Below are 16,606 nucleotides of genomic sequence, written 5' to 3'. Positions count from 1 at the left end.
AACATAATATTTACATGTTGGCTTCAAGATATTCGTTCATCTTTTGGGAAAGCCCATTGTGGGCTATTTCATCCCTTCCCTAATGTGTTGGTCTTTAAAGAGTAGCTTAATGAGCGGGTTTAGGGTAGCCCAGGGAGGAATAATACAGATCGAAGGGCCCCGGTAGAGACACTTGGAAGCCCACTGAGGACCCCTCTGAAAAGTGCTGTTTCTCAGGGTACAGTCCCACGTGCCCTTTTTTTTTCTGTCCACTGATTCCCAACGTTTTTAGCATCTTGTCTTAGTGGTGTGGCTCTGCTTGGGGCCATGGGTTAAAAATACCACCCGTGCTCGCCTCCTTTGCCCCCCACGCTTCAGGAGTGGGAGCAAGGGGAGGAGGAGGGAGCTCTTGGTTGCCCTGGTCAACCTCTGTAAGGTTTTACAGCCTGACCTGGTACAGCGCTTTGGTGACAGTCTCCAGTTTTCTGCCATTTCCCGTTCCCTGGCTCCCAGTAGCTCTGCAGAGGAGGTGCCGTGTACACAGCCCGTGTGCTGAACGTGTAACCTGTCACGTAACCGTACAGCCCAGAGCGGAGTAGCCAGCTCTGTGTTTATGATACCTGCACTATAGTTATAGTGTGGTATCTCTTCTTTTCTTTTCTTACCAAATTGCAACGTTTTATGCCTTTCCAACAGGCTAATCTATAGAGAGAGGAAATGTTTTACGAAAAGGAAAACAAGAATATGCATTAAAAGAAACCATAAACACTAACAGCTTGTTATAGAAACACAATCTGGAAATAACAGATTCCTTTTGAAAATAAAAGTGCAAAACATTATTTTTAACCTTTGAATGGGGTTTAAACAACATTGGCTTGTGGTTTTGTGGGTTCTGTTCTCTTCCTGTTTCCACACTTGTTCCTGTGGTTCTGCTCCTGTTCCCGGGGCAGTCCTGTCCCTGCTGGTGTAACTCTAGTCATGGTTTCTCTGGGGGCAAGGTGGTTTTAAGAAATTCTTGTTTCCCCACCTTGGGCTGTGTAGTCCTGTGCTGGCACTGAAGCTCAGCATCCCTGTAGTGTGCCCAAGCGGCAGCTCTGCCTGGATGCAAAAGAACTGTGATGGGGGTGAGAATGGACTGCATTACCTAAAGAAGTTAAATTTTACACTGGAGCATGAACACAGCAATGTGGAGTCAAACAACCGTTAGTCTGACCCTGGGTTTCTGGCAGTGGCTGGAAGGAGCAACTACCTGGGGATAAATAGTTTGCAGAATGGCCCCACAAGTCACTGCATCGGTGCAAACAAGAGGGGCGGTGTTTTGCTGCTGAGGACAGAAGAGTTTGGGAACTTCTTAAACTGCCTGTACTAAAGAAGAGGTTATAATGAGCAATATATCCTAATTTGCCTTTGTGCTTTCTGATGCTTGGGGTGGATCTCAAGTGAGGAGATCTCAGTGCAGACTTACAGAATCATGGAGCGGTTTGTGTTGGATTAATGATCATCTAGTTCCAGCGGTTGCTCAAAGCCCCATCCAACCTGACCTTGAACGCTTTCAGTGATGGAGCATCTAGAACTTCTCTGGGCAGAAGAGCTGCTCCTGCCATCTTCTCTGAGCCGGTCCTGCACATAGGCACGTGTCCTGCCAGACTGATTTCCAGGCTACTCAAACAGGAAAGGAAGATAGTTTTACTTGCTTGAATTGCAGTCTACCTTCTAAAAATAAAGCTGCAGACAATTGCTTAATTCATCACCCAAACGGGCTCCTGGCTGACCAGCATAAATATGCACGATTGCTTTTGCCCTTGGCCTTTCTCATTCAAGCTCCTGGGCCCTGAGCTATCTGGTAGGGACGGAGTCAGTGTGTGTGGGAACAGCTCGGGTGCTTCGGGAAGGTCCATCAAGTGCAGAGCTGGCGCTTAGGTGTTTGCTGAATCAATACCCCATCAGGTGCGTGGACCAGGGACCTTGGCTTTCTTTTGAATGGTGACGCACCCTGAATTGATCTTCAAAGTTACTGGAACAATGTCAGATGTTTAATGTGAAGTCCTGCCATGGTTTGTGTTATATTACGTTGGTACGCCACTAATACAGACTCTTCTTATGATACTTCATCAGTTTTTAGATGGCTGTATGTTACCTCATAGCAGATGTATTGCTGGACAAAGCTTTTAGTCTTGCTCTTTAACCTTGCTGCTGTCAACGTGAAGAGAAGCTGTGATGTTTTGCTCCTGTACAGAGCAGCATCCCCCTCTCTCAGAGCACCCACAGCAGCAGCTGCGTGCCCAGAGTCCCCCGCTGGCCCCGGAGCCCACCACTGGCCCTGGAGCCTCAGCAGGTGGCTCCCAGGTGTATGGCAGGTGTATGCTCCAGGTGGTGGAGTAGCCAGCCCTGCTCGTGTGGGATGAGTCTGGTCTTAAGAGGGGAAAAAGGCCAGACAGGCCTGGAGAGAGAGGCTTGTGGAGCACCTTGTTGGCAGCCACTTAAATGACCACTGGTGGAGGTAAGGATCCTTGAAAGAAATTGAACCTGGATCACTGATGCTGGAGTGCCTCACCAAGAGGGTGCGTTTCAGCCGTACGGATCTAGCTGTATTGCCTCTGAATCCAGCTGCGTGTCCCGGGATGCTGGGCTGTGCTGGGGCAGACCTGCTCTGCTCTGTTGGGCATCTGTTCTCTCTCCAGTTAGGTCTTGTTACTTGTATCTGGTCATGCTGGATGTTCTATAGATTATTTTCCCTCTACCCTCTCTGAGAATATTTGCTTTCTTACTGTTACCTGGGCATGACGGTTCTTCGTGATGTTTTATGCCAATATAAAATAACAGTGTGAAGATGGCTTCAGACTGTTCTAAACACTTCATGGAAATATGTTGCTGTGTGTTGGTGGGGAAATGATTGTGCCTGAGTCCCAGCAAGTCCCAGCAAGATTGAATCCTTGAAAGCAGGTCTTAGGCAGGGCTTAATAAAGTGATCTCTCGAGTTCAACATCTCGAACGTGGATGCAGTGTGCCTGGAGTCAGCCGTCTCGATAAATTATCTTAGTGATATTTTGGAACCCAATTTTCCTTTTCGTTATGCATTGTGATCTACTACCTTTTGCTTCCCCCCCTCTCTGCACTCGATAACACAGGTATTTCGAGAATATGATGGTCCCATATGTTAGTCAGAGATACAGATTTCTATTTGTGTCGTAACGTGCATGTGGGATTGCTACAACACATTCGTTACCTTTTCTGCAAATAGACTTCATCCATCCCCCTCGCAGATCCAAGTCTACTGTCTGGAATTGAAAGTCAGCTGCTGGTGCTGCATATGTCACTCCATTACTTGGCAACTGCCTCAAATACATCAATGCCTTGCCTGCGAAATACATATATATATATTTGTCTTTACAACGCATGTGTCTTGCACCCGCTGGTGTAACGATGTGGCTCATGACAGCATATTTCATCCCCAGAAGCACAATGCACTGCGTAGCAGTCACCAGGGTCCCCTTTCCCGCGGTTGATGCAGGGATGCTGTGGGGTGCGGACACCAGCTGCTGAACACCGTGGTGAAGGGGGGCAGAGCACGGGGGAGCCGTGTCTGTTCCCTCCTGAGGGTGGCAGGGTGTAATTGGTCATTTTGAGACAAACCTTTCACAAATGTAAGCCATCAGCCTCTTGATTATAATTTCTTATTTGAAAGGGGGAGCTCCCAGCAGCAGGGCATCTCCCGGGGTCTTTTGTCGGTGCACACTTGGGAAGAGCGTTGCTCTAATTAAATTGCCAGGAATGCTTTGCATGTGCCCAGGGTTTTCCCTGGGATATAAATCACCTTCAATCTTTTGTATCTGAACAAGATGTCTATACATTAAGACTCCCATTGAAGCACTGCCTGTTCTCCCTGCTGAGCTGCAAAGAGCTTTTCCTAGCCTACGGTTTTTTGACTCTAAACCAGTTCTGTTGCTCCATCCTGTCTTTTTTTCCGCAAGTTATTCTAGAAATATGAAGCAGAATGGTAGATGCTAAAATCTTCAGACTTTTGGGGAGCATAGATCTACGTCCAAGCTTTTCTACTCGTTCCAGGTCTTAGAATTAACTGAATAATTCCTGCAAACTAAACAGCTTCAGCCAGTTGTAGGCCTTCTGTTATTTTGTGCCTGAGGTGAATTTTGATCGGGAAATTATCGCTTGGAACCAGAACTTGGTGGTGCAATGGCCTAAACAGGGTGAGACTGGCTTTGAAATTCTCCTGCTGTCTGTGTTCTCCTTGCAATGTGCTGATCCTCCCTCTGGCTCTGAAGGTAATTTCTCTGTATTTCCATATAGATAAGAAAACTTCAGTTCTGAATATGTGTGTGTATGTATGTACATATATATGTGTATAAGTGTATATTTATGTTAAAACACTTCAAACGAGTCTTCAGACTCCATGCAGTGTGCCTGTTCTCTTCTCCCATCCTTTCCATAGAGTGCAAGGTAGGAAGAAGCCTTGATGTTGTCTGACTGTTCTGATAACGGTGTAAGCGCAGCTGTGCTTAAATCATCCTTGACACAGGTGTTCATCTAATCTATCCTTAAATATATTTATATTTAATATATTTAATACTGAGGAGTTCTGCCCATGGCTGGGCTGCAGGAAAACGCGTACAATTCTCACACACCCACCTGTCACAAGTATTTCAGTGAAATCTTAATGGTCTGTTGGACAAATTCATCTTAGTGAGAATTATTCAAATCATTTTACATACACAGGAGCTTTTTTTAGAGATGGAATATGTTGGGTTACAGGTGAAATATGCTCTATTGTCAGTTGGTCTGTGCCTGGCTAAATCCCCTGCTTGCCAAGCATGGGCGCAGCAGCATTCGTCTGCTGCTTTTTTTGAGTTCACATCTGGCATTCAGCGTGAAGCCAGAGGCATGAAACTTTCTTGAAATCATCTGTTGCCAGTCGTAGTATTTTGAACCAACAAATCCTTTGCATGGCAAAGGACAGCAAACAGCTCTGCTGGATCCTTGCAGAGAAGGAGGTGTTCAGGTCAGCCAGAAGTGCACTGGGAAAGTACTGTCCCAATGGAAGGTGGTGGCATTAATCCTTTAGTAAGGGGGGTTTGTTGGAAGCCCACTGCAGCACCTGGTTTTGGGGACATACTGGCTTTTGATAAGTGATCAGCCCTGTGAAAAACATACCTAGCATGTACACTGAATGAAATTGTATATTTTCCACTGGATTCTAGTATTTAAGTTAATAATAATAATAATAAAAAATATTTGGCTTAGTTTTCTTTTTAACCTAAGAAAGTGATCTCTTTTTCTTCTAATCCCTTTACCACTATTTCTGGTTTCCTTTGCAAGAGTGTAAGGATGCCTGGGGAGGCAGCGGGAGCAAAGGAAGCTGCCAGAGCCGGTTCCATTAGGTAGTTCCGAGACGATTTCCATAGCTCTTTAACAGTGCGCGGTTGCATGTTGCATAGGTGTAAACCTGTAGTCAGAGGAACTTGCACTGTTTAGTCTAACAAACAAAAGGTCTGAGCAGAGACTGGGTAAAAATTGTGTAAAAGCTGCTGCACGGAGAAAAGAGAAAATCCCAGGTCTCGATTCCACCAAAGCTGCAAAGGAAAATTGGTGCCTCTTAGTCTGCTAATTGCCCTTTTCGTTAATGAGTCCTCCCTTTAATAGTCTGTATTTGCAGCAATCAGCAGGACAACACTAAAAACTTCAGCAGTTTTCCATAATTTCTAGCGTTACCTATGGCATTTCGCCCTTCGGTATCTATTGTAGTTTCTCATAAAATACTCCTAAAAGCCTGGCTGTTGTATCCTCTCTTTCCATCTTCACTGCGAGGTCGCGCAGAGGCGATGTCTGCAGCATAACACACGGCGTGTATTAGGCTCATTTACTTCATCGGTTTTGGTTTTTTTTTTTTTTCCCTGAGTCAGATATTTCACGTTAGCCTTGAAATCTCTGGCTGAAGTGCAGCAAGCAGCACACATCCCTAGAAGAGCCGTTTGGGCTGGGAGATCCCTGGTGCTTAGCTTAGTAAGAGCTGTACTTTTCAAAGAAATCTACTTTAATTTTCTCTTTATGCTTCCCTTATTTTTCAATACCATTTCAGTGTTGATTATTTATTCTCGAGAAGGAAGCCTTCGTGTTCCTCTTCCCTGTAGCAATCTGCCTTTCAATCCGAGCCCTACGTACTCTCTAACTCGTGCAGCAGGGTGACATGAACAAATAAGGATGCGATTAAAACATCTGCTTTTCCAGAAATCTTTTCTATGTTATTTCCTCCTGTTCTTTTCCCTCCTCCTCCCTCGGTGTTAAGGCTCAGGACCCCTGTTTCTCAGAAACGCCTTTCAATTCCAGATGCTCTTCCCTAGCCTTAGAGGTTTCTTTGGCCGAGGTTTGTCGCGGTGGGGTTGATGCTGTCCTTCATCTGGGCTGACATGTAGCAGCAGAATTCTTTTCCACCACGCCTGCTGCCTGGGAGCCTGTTTGGCTGGTGCTGTAGAAATGAAGGCTGTGTATCCCGTTATATTGTATTTTACCAAAGGTTTTCTCAACCCTAGAAAACTCCTGTCTCCTCAAGAATTATACTGCCAGTTTAAGGAGAGACTAATATATTTACTATAACCGTACTCAGCCTGGGAATACTTTTGCTGTAGAGATTAAATTTTTTTATCATCTTGAAGAAAACCAACTCTTTTTGGGTCCCCAGGGGATCTGTTGTCTGGCCATTTCAGCAGGAGTGGCTCAGATCTTAGCAGCTCTAGGTGGTGTCTTTTTTTCTTTCTTTTCCTGCAATATAAAGAGCAAAATGCTCCTTTTGTCCCAAAGTTCAGATGTGGTAGGAGATTCTGAATAAAAAATTTTAAAAAATCCTCGTTTCTTTTCTAAGGTGCTTGTTGGGTGAATGTGGTTTAAGGATGAGCAAAGCTCCGAAATGTTTAGAACTCTGATCTACACTGAACATCTAATCTTGATGCAGCCAATTACCATCTCATGAGCTTGAAAAATTCACCGGGGAGTGAATTCACTCCAATGAACAAGCTTTTTGTGTTGGGGATTAGTGCTGTTGATCGCGATAGATAGGATGGAGCAGGCATCAGGAGAGGCTGCTTTGGCAGCGGTTCAGCGCTGCTGCTTTGGTGCCTGCCCAGAATGAGAAAGGATTTGGTCTGTGACCTGGGAACACTTCTGACTCTTCATTTTTTAGCCTCATTCTTTAAGGAAACAAGCTGATGGGGTCATGCTCGTGCTCTTCCTTGCTTGGTGTGTCTCTGTGTGTAACTTCTGGCTCTTCCGTGCCAATTTTGAGCAAGTTTGGAAAAGGGCCAGAGGTTTCAAGATGTGAAGATGCTACAAGCACATCCTAGTAAGAGGCCACAGCAGAAGGCTCTGCTGGAAACCAGCCCTGGATGGTTGTGGTGGGGAACCAGTGGCTTCAGAGGAGATGTCTCCTTTCTGCTCCTGCGCCACCAGAGGCACTTAATCATTCATTTGCAGTGGACACAATATGAGAGATTGCTTGTCCTTTGAGACCCAAATGGCGTTTCCCTGCAGGCTGTGGAGGGCAGACAGAAGATGAAGGGAAGCCTGTATGTGCTGTCTCTGGAAACCTGCAGGCTGTAGCTCTCTGCTCATGCCGTGGGCCAGGGCCCCGCTGCAGGGACTGGGAGAGGTGATCTGGAGATCAGGTGAGCCCTTACTTAGGTTTGGGAAGTGTGTGGGTGTCTCTGTGCCCCCAAACGGGGGTTAATGTGAAGCCCCGGGACCTCCCTGCTGAGCAGGAGCTTCCCTTGGGTTCCTGCCTGGCTGAAGGGACCACAGGGGCCGGGCTGGGGGTATTTTCTGAAGCTATAGCAAAGGCATCTCAAGCTTACAGAAATGCAGCCTTTTTTTTGTACAGCCCTAAATTGGGGCAAATAAAAGGAAATGGAAGAACGAACTGACTGGGCGAGAGTCTGCTGTAACCGTTTGTTTTCAGTCCTGCTTCTCCTGAGGCATCTTTCAGCCAGTTGGAAGCAGATTTCTTCCTCTTCTGTTTGGCACGAATTATCTTTCTTGCCAAACATTACTTGAATCTTGCTTCCAAGTGCTGTACACCAAAGTGACACCCCGGCTGCACAGATGAACTCTTCTGACAGCCCGAGCTGGAGGATGAAATGTTTAACCAGCACGGGGTCAGACACGGAGATCGTCCGTGTCACATTGCACCTGGGGGTGCTCGAGGTCTCTGTGACTGGCCCTGCGGGTGTGTTTGCTGGTCTGGCTGTCACCAAACGCGAGGGTGATGGTTTCACGGTAGTGCCCTGCCCAGCACCTATGGATCCATCACCTTCACTGATTCCTTTGGGTAAATGACACGGATTGATCGGTACTTACTGAGAGAGCGTCTATAGTAGTAGTAGGACCGAGAAGTTCATATACAGAAATAAGGGAGTGTACTCGGTGAGGAGAGAGAAGTGCGTCCTGGGGTGTGTTTGTGTGTGCCCAGTTGTCGTGTTTATGGTCTTGGAATAAAGCAGCTAATGGCATTAAAAGCTTTTCAGTCAGATCTGCTGAATGTAAGTCATGCCTTGGCATTTCTCTGGTGCTTCTGTGGTCAACAGAGAGGCTTCGTTTCAGCAGGACCTTCATTTTGCCTTGTCACAGCAGAGCTGCTACCTTGCGACAGCCAAGGGCACTGGGGGCACGGATGGGTCCCTGTTGGCTCTGCCCATGTCGTGACTGTATTTTGGGAGAGACGGTGTGTGCACCATCCCCTTGTGTATCTCTGCTCCGTAATAAGTCCACAGATGGGCGAGTAACGATGTCCTTGTGCTGGCTGGCAGCTCGCAGCCTCCTCTCCCCAGTCTGCCTTGCTGGTGGATGAGGGTTGGAGGTTTGGCTGCAGAGTACACCCAGTCTGCAATTTCAGTGCAGCCAGCTGAATTGCTTGGCAGATACATCCTTGCTCCCAGTATCTCTGGCTACTGCTAATACCAGCTCAGGTTCAGCAGGCTGAGCAGCGTGGAAGAGGCTGGTGTAGCTCATTCCTGTAGTTGTGGGTAGTTTGAACATGGAGAGCTGGATTCCTCATCTCTAGTTGCAGGTACTTTATCGAGATGCTGTAGCCGGGAGCCCAGTTACCGTAGCTGAGGCAGAGGTAAGAGACAGATTCAGACCCTGTGGTGGATGAACGAGCCTTGGAGGGACCAGTCCTTCCCTGTTGACTCCAAGTGCGGAGCTCTGGGAGAAGGTGCTGCTTCGGCTGTCTGAGTTAAGCAGTCACAGCCTGCTGGTAATAACCCGAGCTTGTGGTTTTTAAACCTGCTTTAAATGGAGCAAGGTGCCGTGATGTCGGTGGTTTGGGTGCCCCACTGAGCGGGACCCCCAGGTGCTGCTGCCCAGCACCAAGGTCCGCGGTCCGCAGAGCCTCTGCCAGCCCTAACCCAGCTCAGAAACTTCCCACTTCAGCCCTTCTGACAGATGTGTAGATTCAAAGCAGCAATAGCAAAAGCACTGGGGAAGTGAGAAATGTGTTGAAATGAAGGAAGAAAGGGAAAATGAAGCTTTAAAAGCAAACTGGTAGATCCTGAGGGTGCCTATGGTAGGGGTGTGAGCGTGCTCCATGCTGCAGGAGGAGCTCGAAGCTCTGCAGCACCGTGTGTCTGGCTGAGAACTGGCACTGGCAGACAGTACGCATGTGGTACGGATTTTGGTGGAAATATTTCATGGGGAAGGTGAAGAAGGAATTAAAATTAGGAAGTGAATTTCTGTTAGAATGTGTCTCTGTTATAGGGGTACAAACCCCTCAGCTCATGAACTGAGGAAGCTGTTTTGCCTTTCTGGGTAACAAGCGGCACGATCTAGGGTACCCTAAAGGAAATATATGCATCAACAGCTGCACTGGTCTGGGGTAGAAAGGTCTGATTTTGATAAAGAAAAAGACATTTTGAGAAGAATTGTCTCTCCATGAGAAATTTTTTTTTTTTTTTAAATACTGTTGTAATTCTGTTGGAGCCTATGTCTGCAATGAAATTGGTGTATCTTCTCTCCGTAAGCAAGCTGAACGCTGAACCGTGTCCCTCCAGCCGTTTGGGGCTAGGGGGTTCCCAGAGTGATCTGGCCTTCTGCAGGCCAGAAAGGTTCAGCTTTCCCATCTTTGACTTGCTCCTCTGGCTGTTGCAGAGCCTAGGGATGGAAAAAGGCTGCTTGGATGGCTAATCCGTCCCCGCATCCCAGCCAGCTGCTCCTGGCAGTTAATTTGTTATTATTGTCCTCAGATAAAATCTGACCAAGCCCAGTGTGGTCAGAGGGGCTCCATCCCCACAAGCTCCCTAGCAGGGAAGGCTGTTTAGAGGTTCCTTGTCAGAAGGAATAATAATAATGATAATTCCTATTCATGTGCTTCAAACTGTGATGTACATTCACCGATGATTTCCTTACTGCCACGCAATGCTACTTTTTGATGGAAAGGCTGTTTAAATCTGTTTTGCTAGATGGGCAGACAGGGCTTTGTCCAGGGCAGTGGAAATAAGTGGTGGGTTTGGGGGCTGGACCACGCTCATCGTGCATGACCTCGAGGTCATCGTCCCTTCTGAAGCAGCAGTGGAGATGACGGTCCGTTCTGCTTTCAGAGTCAGGGCTCTGCCATTAAACAAAGGGGATTATACCCTGGTGTCTTCTTTATTTACAACCCCCCCCAAACCACCACCAATAAAACTGAAAACCAAACCAAAAACATCCATCTTTTTGTTGCTGTTGTTTCTGTGAAAGAGTGTGAGTCTCTGCTAATGAAAAACATTAAAATTTCAAGTGTCCTGTATAACAAATAATATCAGTATGAACTTGGGTTCCTACAATCACCACTGAATAATCAATATAGCTCTTTTTGTGCTGCTTGTTTTGAACTTTGACTGTTTCCTTCAGCTATGCAGATATAAATAAATAATTCCCCTTGATAAAGGTCTGGGAATGCTATACTTAAAAAGATAAGAAGAAAGCTTTGAGGGGAAATTGGTTTTAAATCCATAATATTTGTATGTTGTTCCCTGTTCATACTGAGCAAAAATTTGTTCAGCTGGCAGTTAACCAACCCTATTTTATTTTTATTCTGGTTCAACTTATCCTTTTTCTGGGAACATCTAACTTTATGTGTAATTACCTCTCTGAGGGTGGGAAGGATGCCTAAATGACCTTCTTAAAAGCTAAATAAATGCACAACTGCCTGGGAGAGGTTATCAGTTGCAAGCTGGTGGCAGAGCTGTCAGGAACAGTGTGCCTGAGCCATGAGGAATTTCAAGACTTAACTCATTTTTCTTCAAGCATTGGGCCAAAGAACTAAAATTTGGAATGTTTTCAGAAAACCAAAACAAAAGACCCTGAATTTTCAGATTTTTGTTTTTTTTTGATAGCTTGGAAATAACAGCTATGAATTTTAAGTGATGGTGTTTGCTGTTTTTTTTTTTCTCTCGAGGTCTGTCCAAGTCACTTGGTCTCATTGAAGGCTATGGTGGACGTGGTAAAGGTGGGCTTCCAGCCACCCTGTCCCCTGAGGAGGAGGAGAAAGCAAAGGGACCACATGAGAAATATGGCTACAACTCCTACCTCAGTGAGAAAATTTCACTGGATCGTTCCATACCAGATTATCGTCCAACCAAGTAAGTACCTGTTGCTCCTGGAAGGAGTGCGCGTGTTGAAGCGTCATCCGAGAGCCAGGAGTGATGGTTGCTTTTCTCATGTGATACTGTTCGCTTTTCCCTCCTTACTGTTCGCAGGACCATGCTCAGTAATGAGCCACCGATGTAGTTTGGCTGAAACTGAGAACAGTTCATAAAGCTGATTTATTGCCGGGGGGGGGGGGGGGGGGGGGGGGGGGGGGAAGAGCATTTCTTCCCCCTCTTCTCTCTCTTGCTGTTTATTTTCCTAAAGCAATACATTATTTTGGGTGGTAGTAATGCGATCAGAAGCTGGCATCTGCTTTCATCAGCAAAGGACTGTTCACTGAGCTATTGGCCTTCGGTGTTAATTATCCTGTAAATATGTGCAAAGCTTCTCCCTCTCTCCCCCCTTGTCAGCTCCTTCGTGTCCCTGCAAGACCTCTGGGGCTGTCCGGCTGCCCTCCAGCTTCTCCCAGCACGGTCCTCCTCCTGGGATGCTGCTGTGGGGTTCCTGTTGGGGACCTGTGCAGATGCCTTTGGTGGGAGTCGCATGGCTCAGGTGCCAATATCCTTCCTCTGCTGGTTCCAGAATCACCTTTTAAGATGATTGTGATGGTGATGTTTACCTGCTAAGCACCACAGAAGAACAGACTTTAAATGAGGTGCCACATCATTTTGTTTGAAGTATGAGAAAAGACATGCCTTAAGTTTATCTTTATAAAAGTTAATTTTAGATATGGCCAGTGGAGTGTTCCTCAAAATAGGAAGGTGTCAGTTTGTCCAGGCCTGGAGTGAAATCCCTGATAAAAAAATGAGCTGAGAGAGATTTAGATTCTGAAAGGATATGTGTCCGATGCCTGTGTCATCAGGGCAGTGACAAAGCCATTGCCTGGCATCTGCAAACGACTGAAAATCATGCAGCAGGGGGATGCAGCTACTTGTCTCCAGCGTACTGGCAAATTGTTAAGGATGTGAGAGCATGGAGAGCTTTTGTTTCTTCACTTCTTTGCATGCTGCATGAATTTCAAGCAGCCACTCAGAGTTTCCAAGGCTGTCAGCCACTGACAACAGAAATATTTGGATGAGTTTTCAAAGGAATGGTGGCCCAGCCTCCAATTCTGCTGCTACAGTTTGTCTGGACAGAATGAATTGCAGGTACAAATTGCACCTTTGGCTAGATGATATGCAAATCGCGCTACAATGACAAATCCTTGAAGTGAGACCTTCTCTAGCAGTTACCTGAGCCTGAGCTTCTTATTTTCATTTCTCATCCAGAACTCTGACTTCTAGCAGAGCCAGCATTACTTTGTGAGAATTAATTTGAGAAGTAATGTTTTCTCAGATCTTGGGGGGAAGAGAAGGATTAATTCTGACATTTTTAGGTTTGCATTTATTCTTCCTCAGTGCCACTATCCATCATTTCATGGGAGGATGGTGGAGAGGATGGAGCAGACACAGCAATTTATTAAAAATGCACCATTTTGGAGCTGGGCTAATACTTTGGAGAGAGAATTTGTGGGCACTGACTGCAGCTGCATAACTTAGTGCCTTTTATCTAGATAAAAAACTTCAGGAGCACGTAACATGTTTTGGTTATTGCTGCTTTTTTTTTTTTTTTAGGGATCAATTGTCTCGGTATTGTAAGAGAGCAGTTGGTCTGGTTGTGAAATAGGCTTGAGTTTGATGGAGGATTTGAAAAGTTTCGGCTTTTTCTACTGACTTCAAGATCATTCGCTATTTTGTGCATGCGATTTTATGGCTGATTTTATGAAGGGTTTAATACAAACCATTTAAGTCAAGTATCCTGGTCTCTGATTAAAATGGATTCAAGTCAAAGGAAATTAGCCTGAATGGTTTTGAAATTGCTGCATTAGTGGGGAAAAACTGTTGAAAACCCTCCAGCTGATAAGCATTACAAAGCATGTATTAGTTTTAAATATAATAGTGAAGCCTGTTTGGTTCAACTGAAGACTGTTCAGCATCCAGAATGCTGATGGACTTGAACTGTTCCTAGCAGCCGCTGTTGCTCATGTATTCTTTCCTTTTAGTCTTCTCTTTTTAAAAAGAAAGATTAATATGGTCAAGTGTCACTCTCCTGAGTGCTGAGCTATGCTGGATCAGACCTCTTTGTCCTTTTCCTGCCCCCTTTTTTTTGTGGCTGCGGCCAAAGCGAAGGGGAGTTTAGGGGAAATCTGGCATATTTTGTAATCTTTCTGTATTAGGCTCCCTCCACCTCCTGGTCAGCATCACTAAGGGTTCAGAGGCGCAGGTGTCCCTGCTCAGAGTGATTTGCAGGCAGATGTTGGCAATGAGGAGGCATGACGAGTCCCAGCTGGTGGCCTTCTGAGTTGCTGCCCAGAGGCAGCAGGAAGGATAGAGGTCAGTTTCCTTGGAGAAGGTGTCCAAGAGGTGCTGAATACAGATGGTGCTTGGGAGAAGGTGAGGGCTGTCCCAGGAGTGGGGGCAGGGTACCTTGCTGGTCTTGATGCAGGGAACTGCAGCGTCTCTTTTTGTTAGTTTGGATTATCGCCGTTGTTTTGATAATAAAATGCTGTTTATTTAAGCATTTTTCTTAAAAGATGAGGTTGCTTGCCTAGACTGGAAGGTAGAAAGTCTACCCTGCTCTTCACCACTGGAGCAGTACTGGGCTTTGTACTAGACTGATGCCCCCCAAAACGCTGCTAATAGTGTGGATACAGGAGATGCTGTGTGTGGTACTGATCCCATAAGGGAGCTGTGCCTGTAAGACCTTAGTCTTGATCTCATTAATACTGATGTTTCTGATCCTGGCCTTCTGCTGAGCAGGAAAGGTTGGGTTGGGTGTGCTTTGTCATCCGCTTTTAGAGTGAGTCGGGTTAACGGTGTTAAGATTTCGGGTGAGCGAGAAATCTTCCCCTTTGGCTGAAATGAGGGAGGGCTGGTGTTTTGGTTCCAGGAGCCTTCTTTTATGTCTTGCTGTGAAACAGTTGCCTAATGAGACGGGCATAGGCAGCACATTTCTATCTTGCTTGATTAGGTTTTTGGACTTTAAGATGAGATTCTTGCGTGTTCTGGAAAACAATTACTGCTTCTAGATTAGAAGGACCCAAGGCGCTGCCTGCAGACTGCGGGACTTCTACACAAATCTCCAAAAAATGAGCCAGAGAGATTTTCTTCTATTTTCTGCAAAAACAGTGAAGGACAAAGCTGATCTGTGAATTTTGTTATTGATCAATTCACAGCATTTTCTGCTTGCCTATGAAGACTGGCGGGGAGGGGAAGTTTAAGACATGTTGCTTTCTTCATTGAAAGTGAAGCGTGTTTACGTGGGATCCTGGGGGCTGCTAACATTCCTGGCTTTGATACTAGATTTTATGCACCTCTCTTTTATTCTGTGATGTATGATTTAATGGAAACCCCTCCTGTGTGTGGCAGGAAAATAAAAATTGCTGTGTTAGTTCAGTGTGCCTGTCCATTTTATCCAGTATCTAATCTCTGATAGTGGAATTACCAGATGCTTCAGGTTGAAGAAATCATATTAAGGAAAACTATGAAATAATCTGCCCATCTGGTACGTTCTGTCTTCTCTATTCTCTCTTTTCAATCCTATCTTATATAAATGTGGAGTTCTCATTATCTCTTTAAAAAGTCTGTTCCTTTCTGGAATCCTGCTAAGCTCCGATTCAGTGGTATTTTATGGCATTATAGGATTAAGGAGTAGATTTAAGAAAAATAATACCCACAATTGTTAGGACTGTTGAATCATTTGGGTGAAGATGACACACTCCTGCTGCTGTGAATCGCTTAACAGCTGTTCTTGTACAGGCAAGCGTCAAGATACTAAAGGGAAGAGGAAAGACAGTGGAAGTGATAAGCTTACACTTGTGGAAGTTGCTTATCACAGCTTGATTTTCAGGTGTTTTGAGGGCTTTCTAGCCAGCAGAGCCTGTCCCTTCCTCCTGCCGGCCCTGTGGGTCCTGCACGTGGGTCAGGCAAAGCCTGGGAGGACTTTGGCAGCGTGTATCAGGAGCGGAGTCTGCTTTTGTGTTGTATGCAGCATGTCCCCGGCAAAAAGTTTGCATTTACGAGCTGGACCACATGGCCTTAGAGCAATGTCCTGGGTAGAGCTGCACCATCGCTGGAAGCCATTGCTAAGGATTAAACAGTTACATATCACTGACTTGATTTTAATTTTTCCCAGTGGTGTGTTTGGGGGTTGAGTCAGAGTCATTACACTCAAGTGTCTCAAGTGGCTGAATCACCCGTTTATTTCTGTAGCTGCCTTCCTTGGGAGCCGGGGAGCAATTGGGCTTTTTAGCACCATCTGGCTTTAGCTGCTTTTATTACCTGAGAGTCCTGTGTTGCGGCAAGTTGAAAGTTTTTCTTTGGGGTATAGTGGAAAAGACAGAGTTTTAGAGAAGGCTTCGGGTTGTTCTTTGACAACTTAAAGGTATTAAATCCGTTCTTGGTTTATTTTTATTTCAAGTAGTCTGTGTGTGTCCTTTGGGGGTGCTCAGCGTGTACGTACTGGGTGCTAGGACATACTCTGGGGTGGAAGGAGCCAGCTGTGGTGGGAGACACTGCTCCCTTTGGGGTCTCTCCCCATCCCTGGAGAGCCTCGTGCCCTCTGCCATGGGTCTCAGCCTCCGTCTGGATTACTGGGATGTTGCAGGGCCAAAGAATTGGGTTTGGGTTTTATAATCAAAACTGAATACATCTTTGGAAAGTCGTGGATGTGGATGCCACTTAGATCCATCAGGGCAGTCCAGGAGGATGGGCCTTGGAGACCTGTAATTATCTCCCTCCTGTGAGACCACACGTGCCTTCACATCTCGGCTGTGCCAGACCCCAACCATTCTTGTCCCATGCTGGACGCTGGCCATGCCGGCTCTCGGGGGCCTCCCCTGCAGACTCCAAGACTGGCAGCGTTTTGTGTCCTGAGGCTCGACCTGTGCCCTCTGCTTGGCTGCAGCGTGGCTCAGGAAAGTTTGATGTGCTGTCATATTTACTTATTTTCCTGTGAAGAA

At 46.1% G+C, this 16,606-nt stretch overlaps 1 protein-coding gene across 1 annotated transcript in view; it reads left to right on the top strand.

Moving 5' to 3' along the window:
• The window catches only part of GALNT17 (polypeptide N-acetylgalactosaminyltransferase 17), a 212,449-nt gene that overhangs the window by 42,618 nt on the left and 153,225 nt on the right, over positions 1–16,606 (top strand). The window contains exon 2 of the mRNA XM_040613286.1: positions 11,417–11,600. Coding sequence (XP_040469220.1) covers positions 11,417–11,600 — 184 coding nt within the window. The remainder of the gene's footprint in view (positions 1–11,416; positions 11,601–16,606) is intronic.

The sequence above is a fragment of the Falco naumanni genome, chromosome 1 (genome assembly GCF_017639655.2).
Source record: "Falco naumanni isolate bFalNau1 chromosome 1, bFalNau1.pat, whole genome shotgun sequence".
Taxonomy (NCBI): Eukaryota; Metazoa; Chordata; class Aves; order Falconiformes; family Falconidae; genus Falco; species Falco naumanni.
Note: the sequence above shows the minus strand (reverse complement) of the source record. Positions and strands in the feature narration are given on the sequence as shown.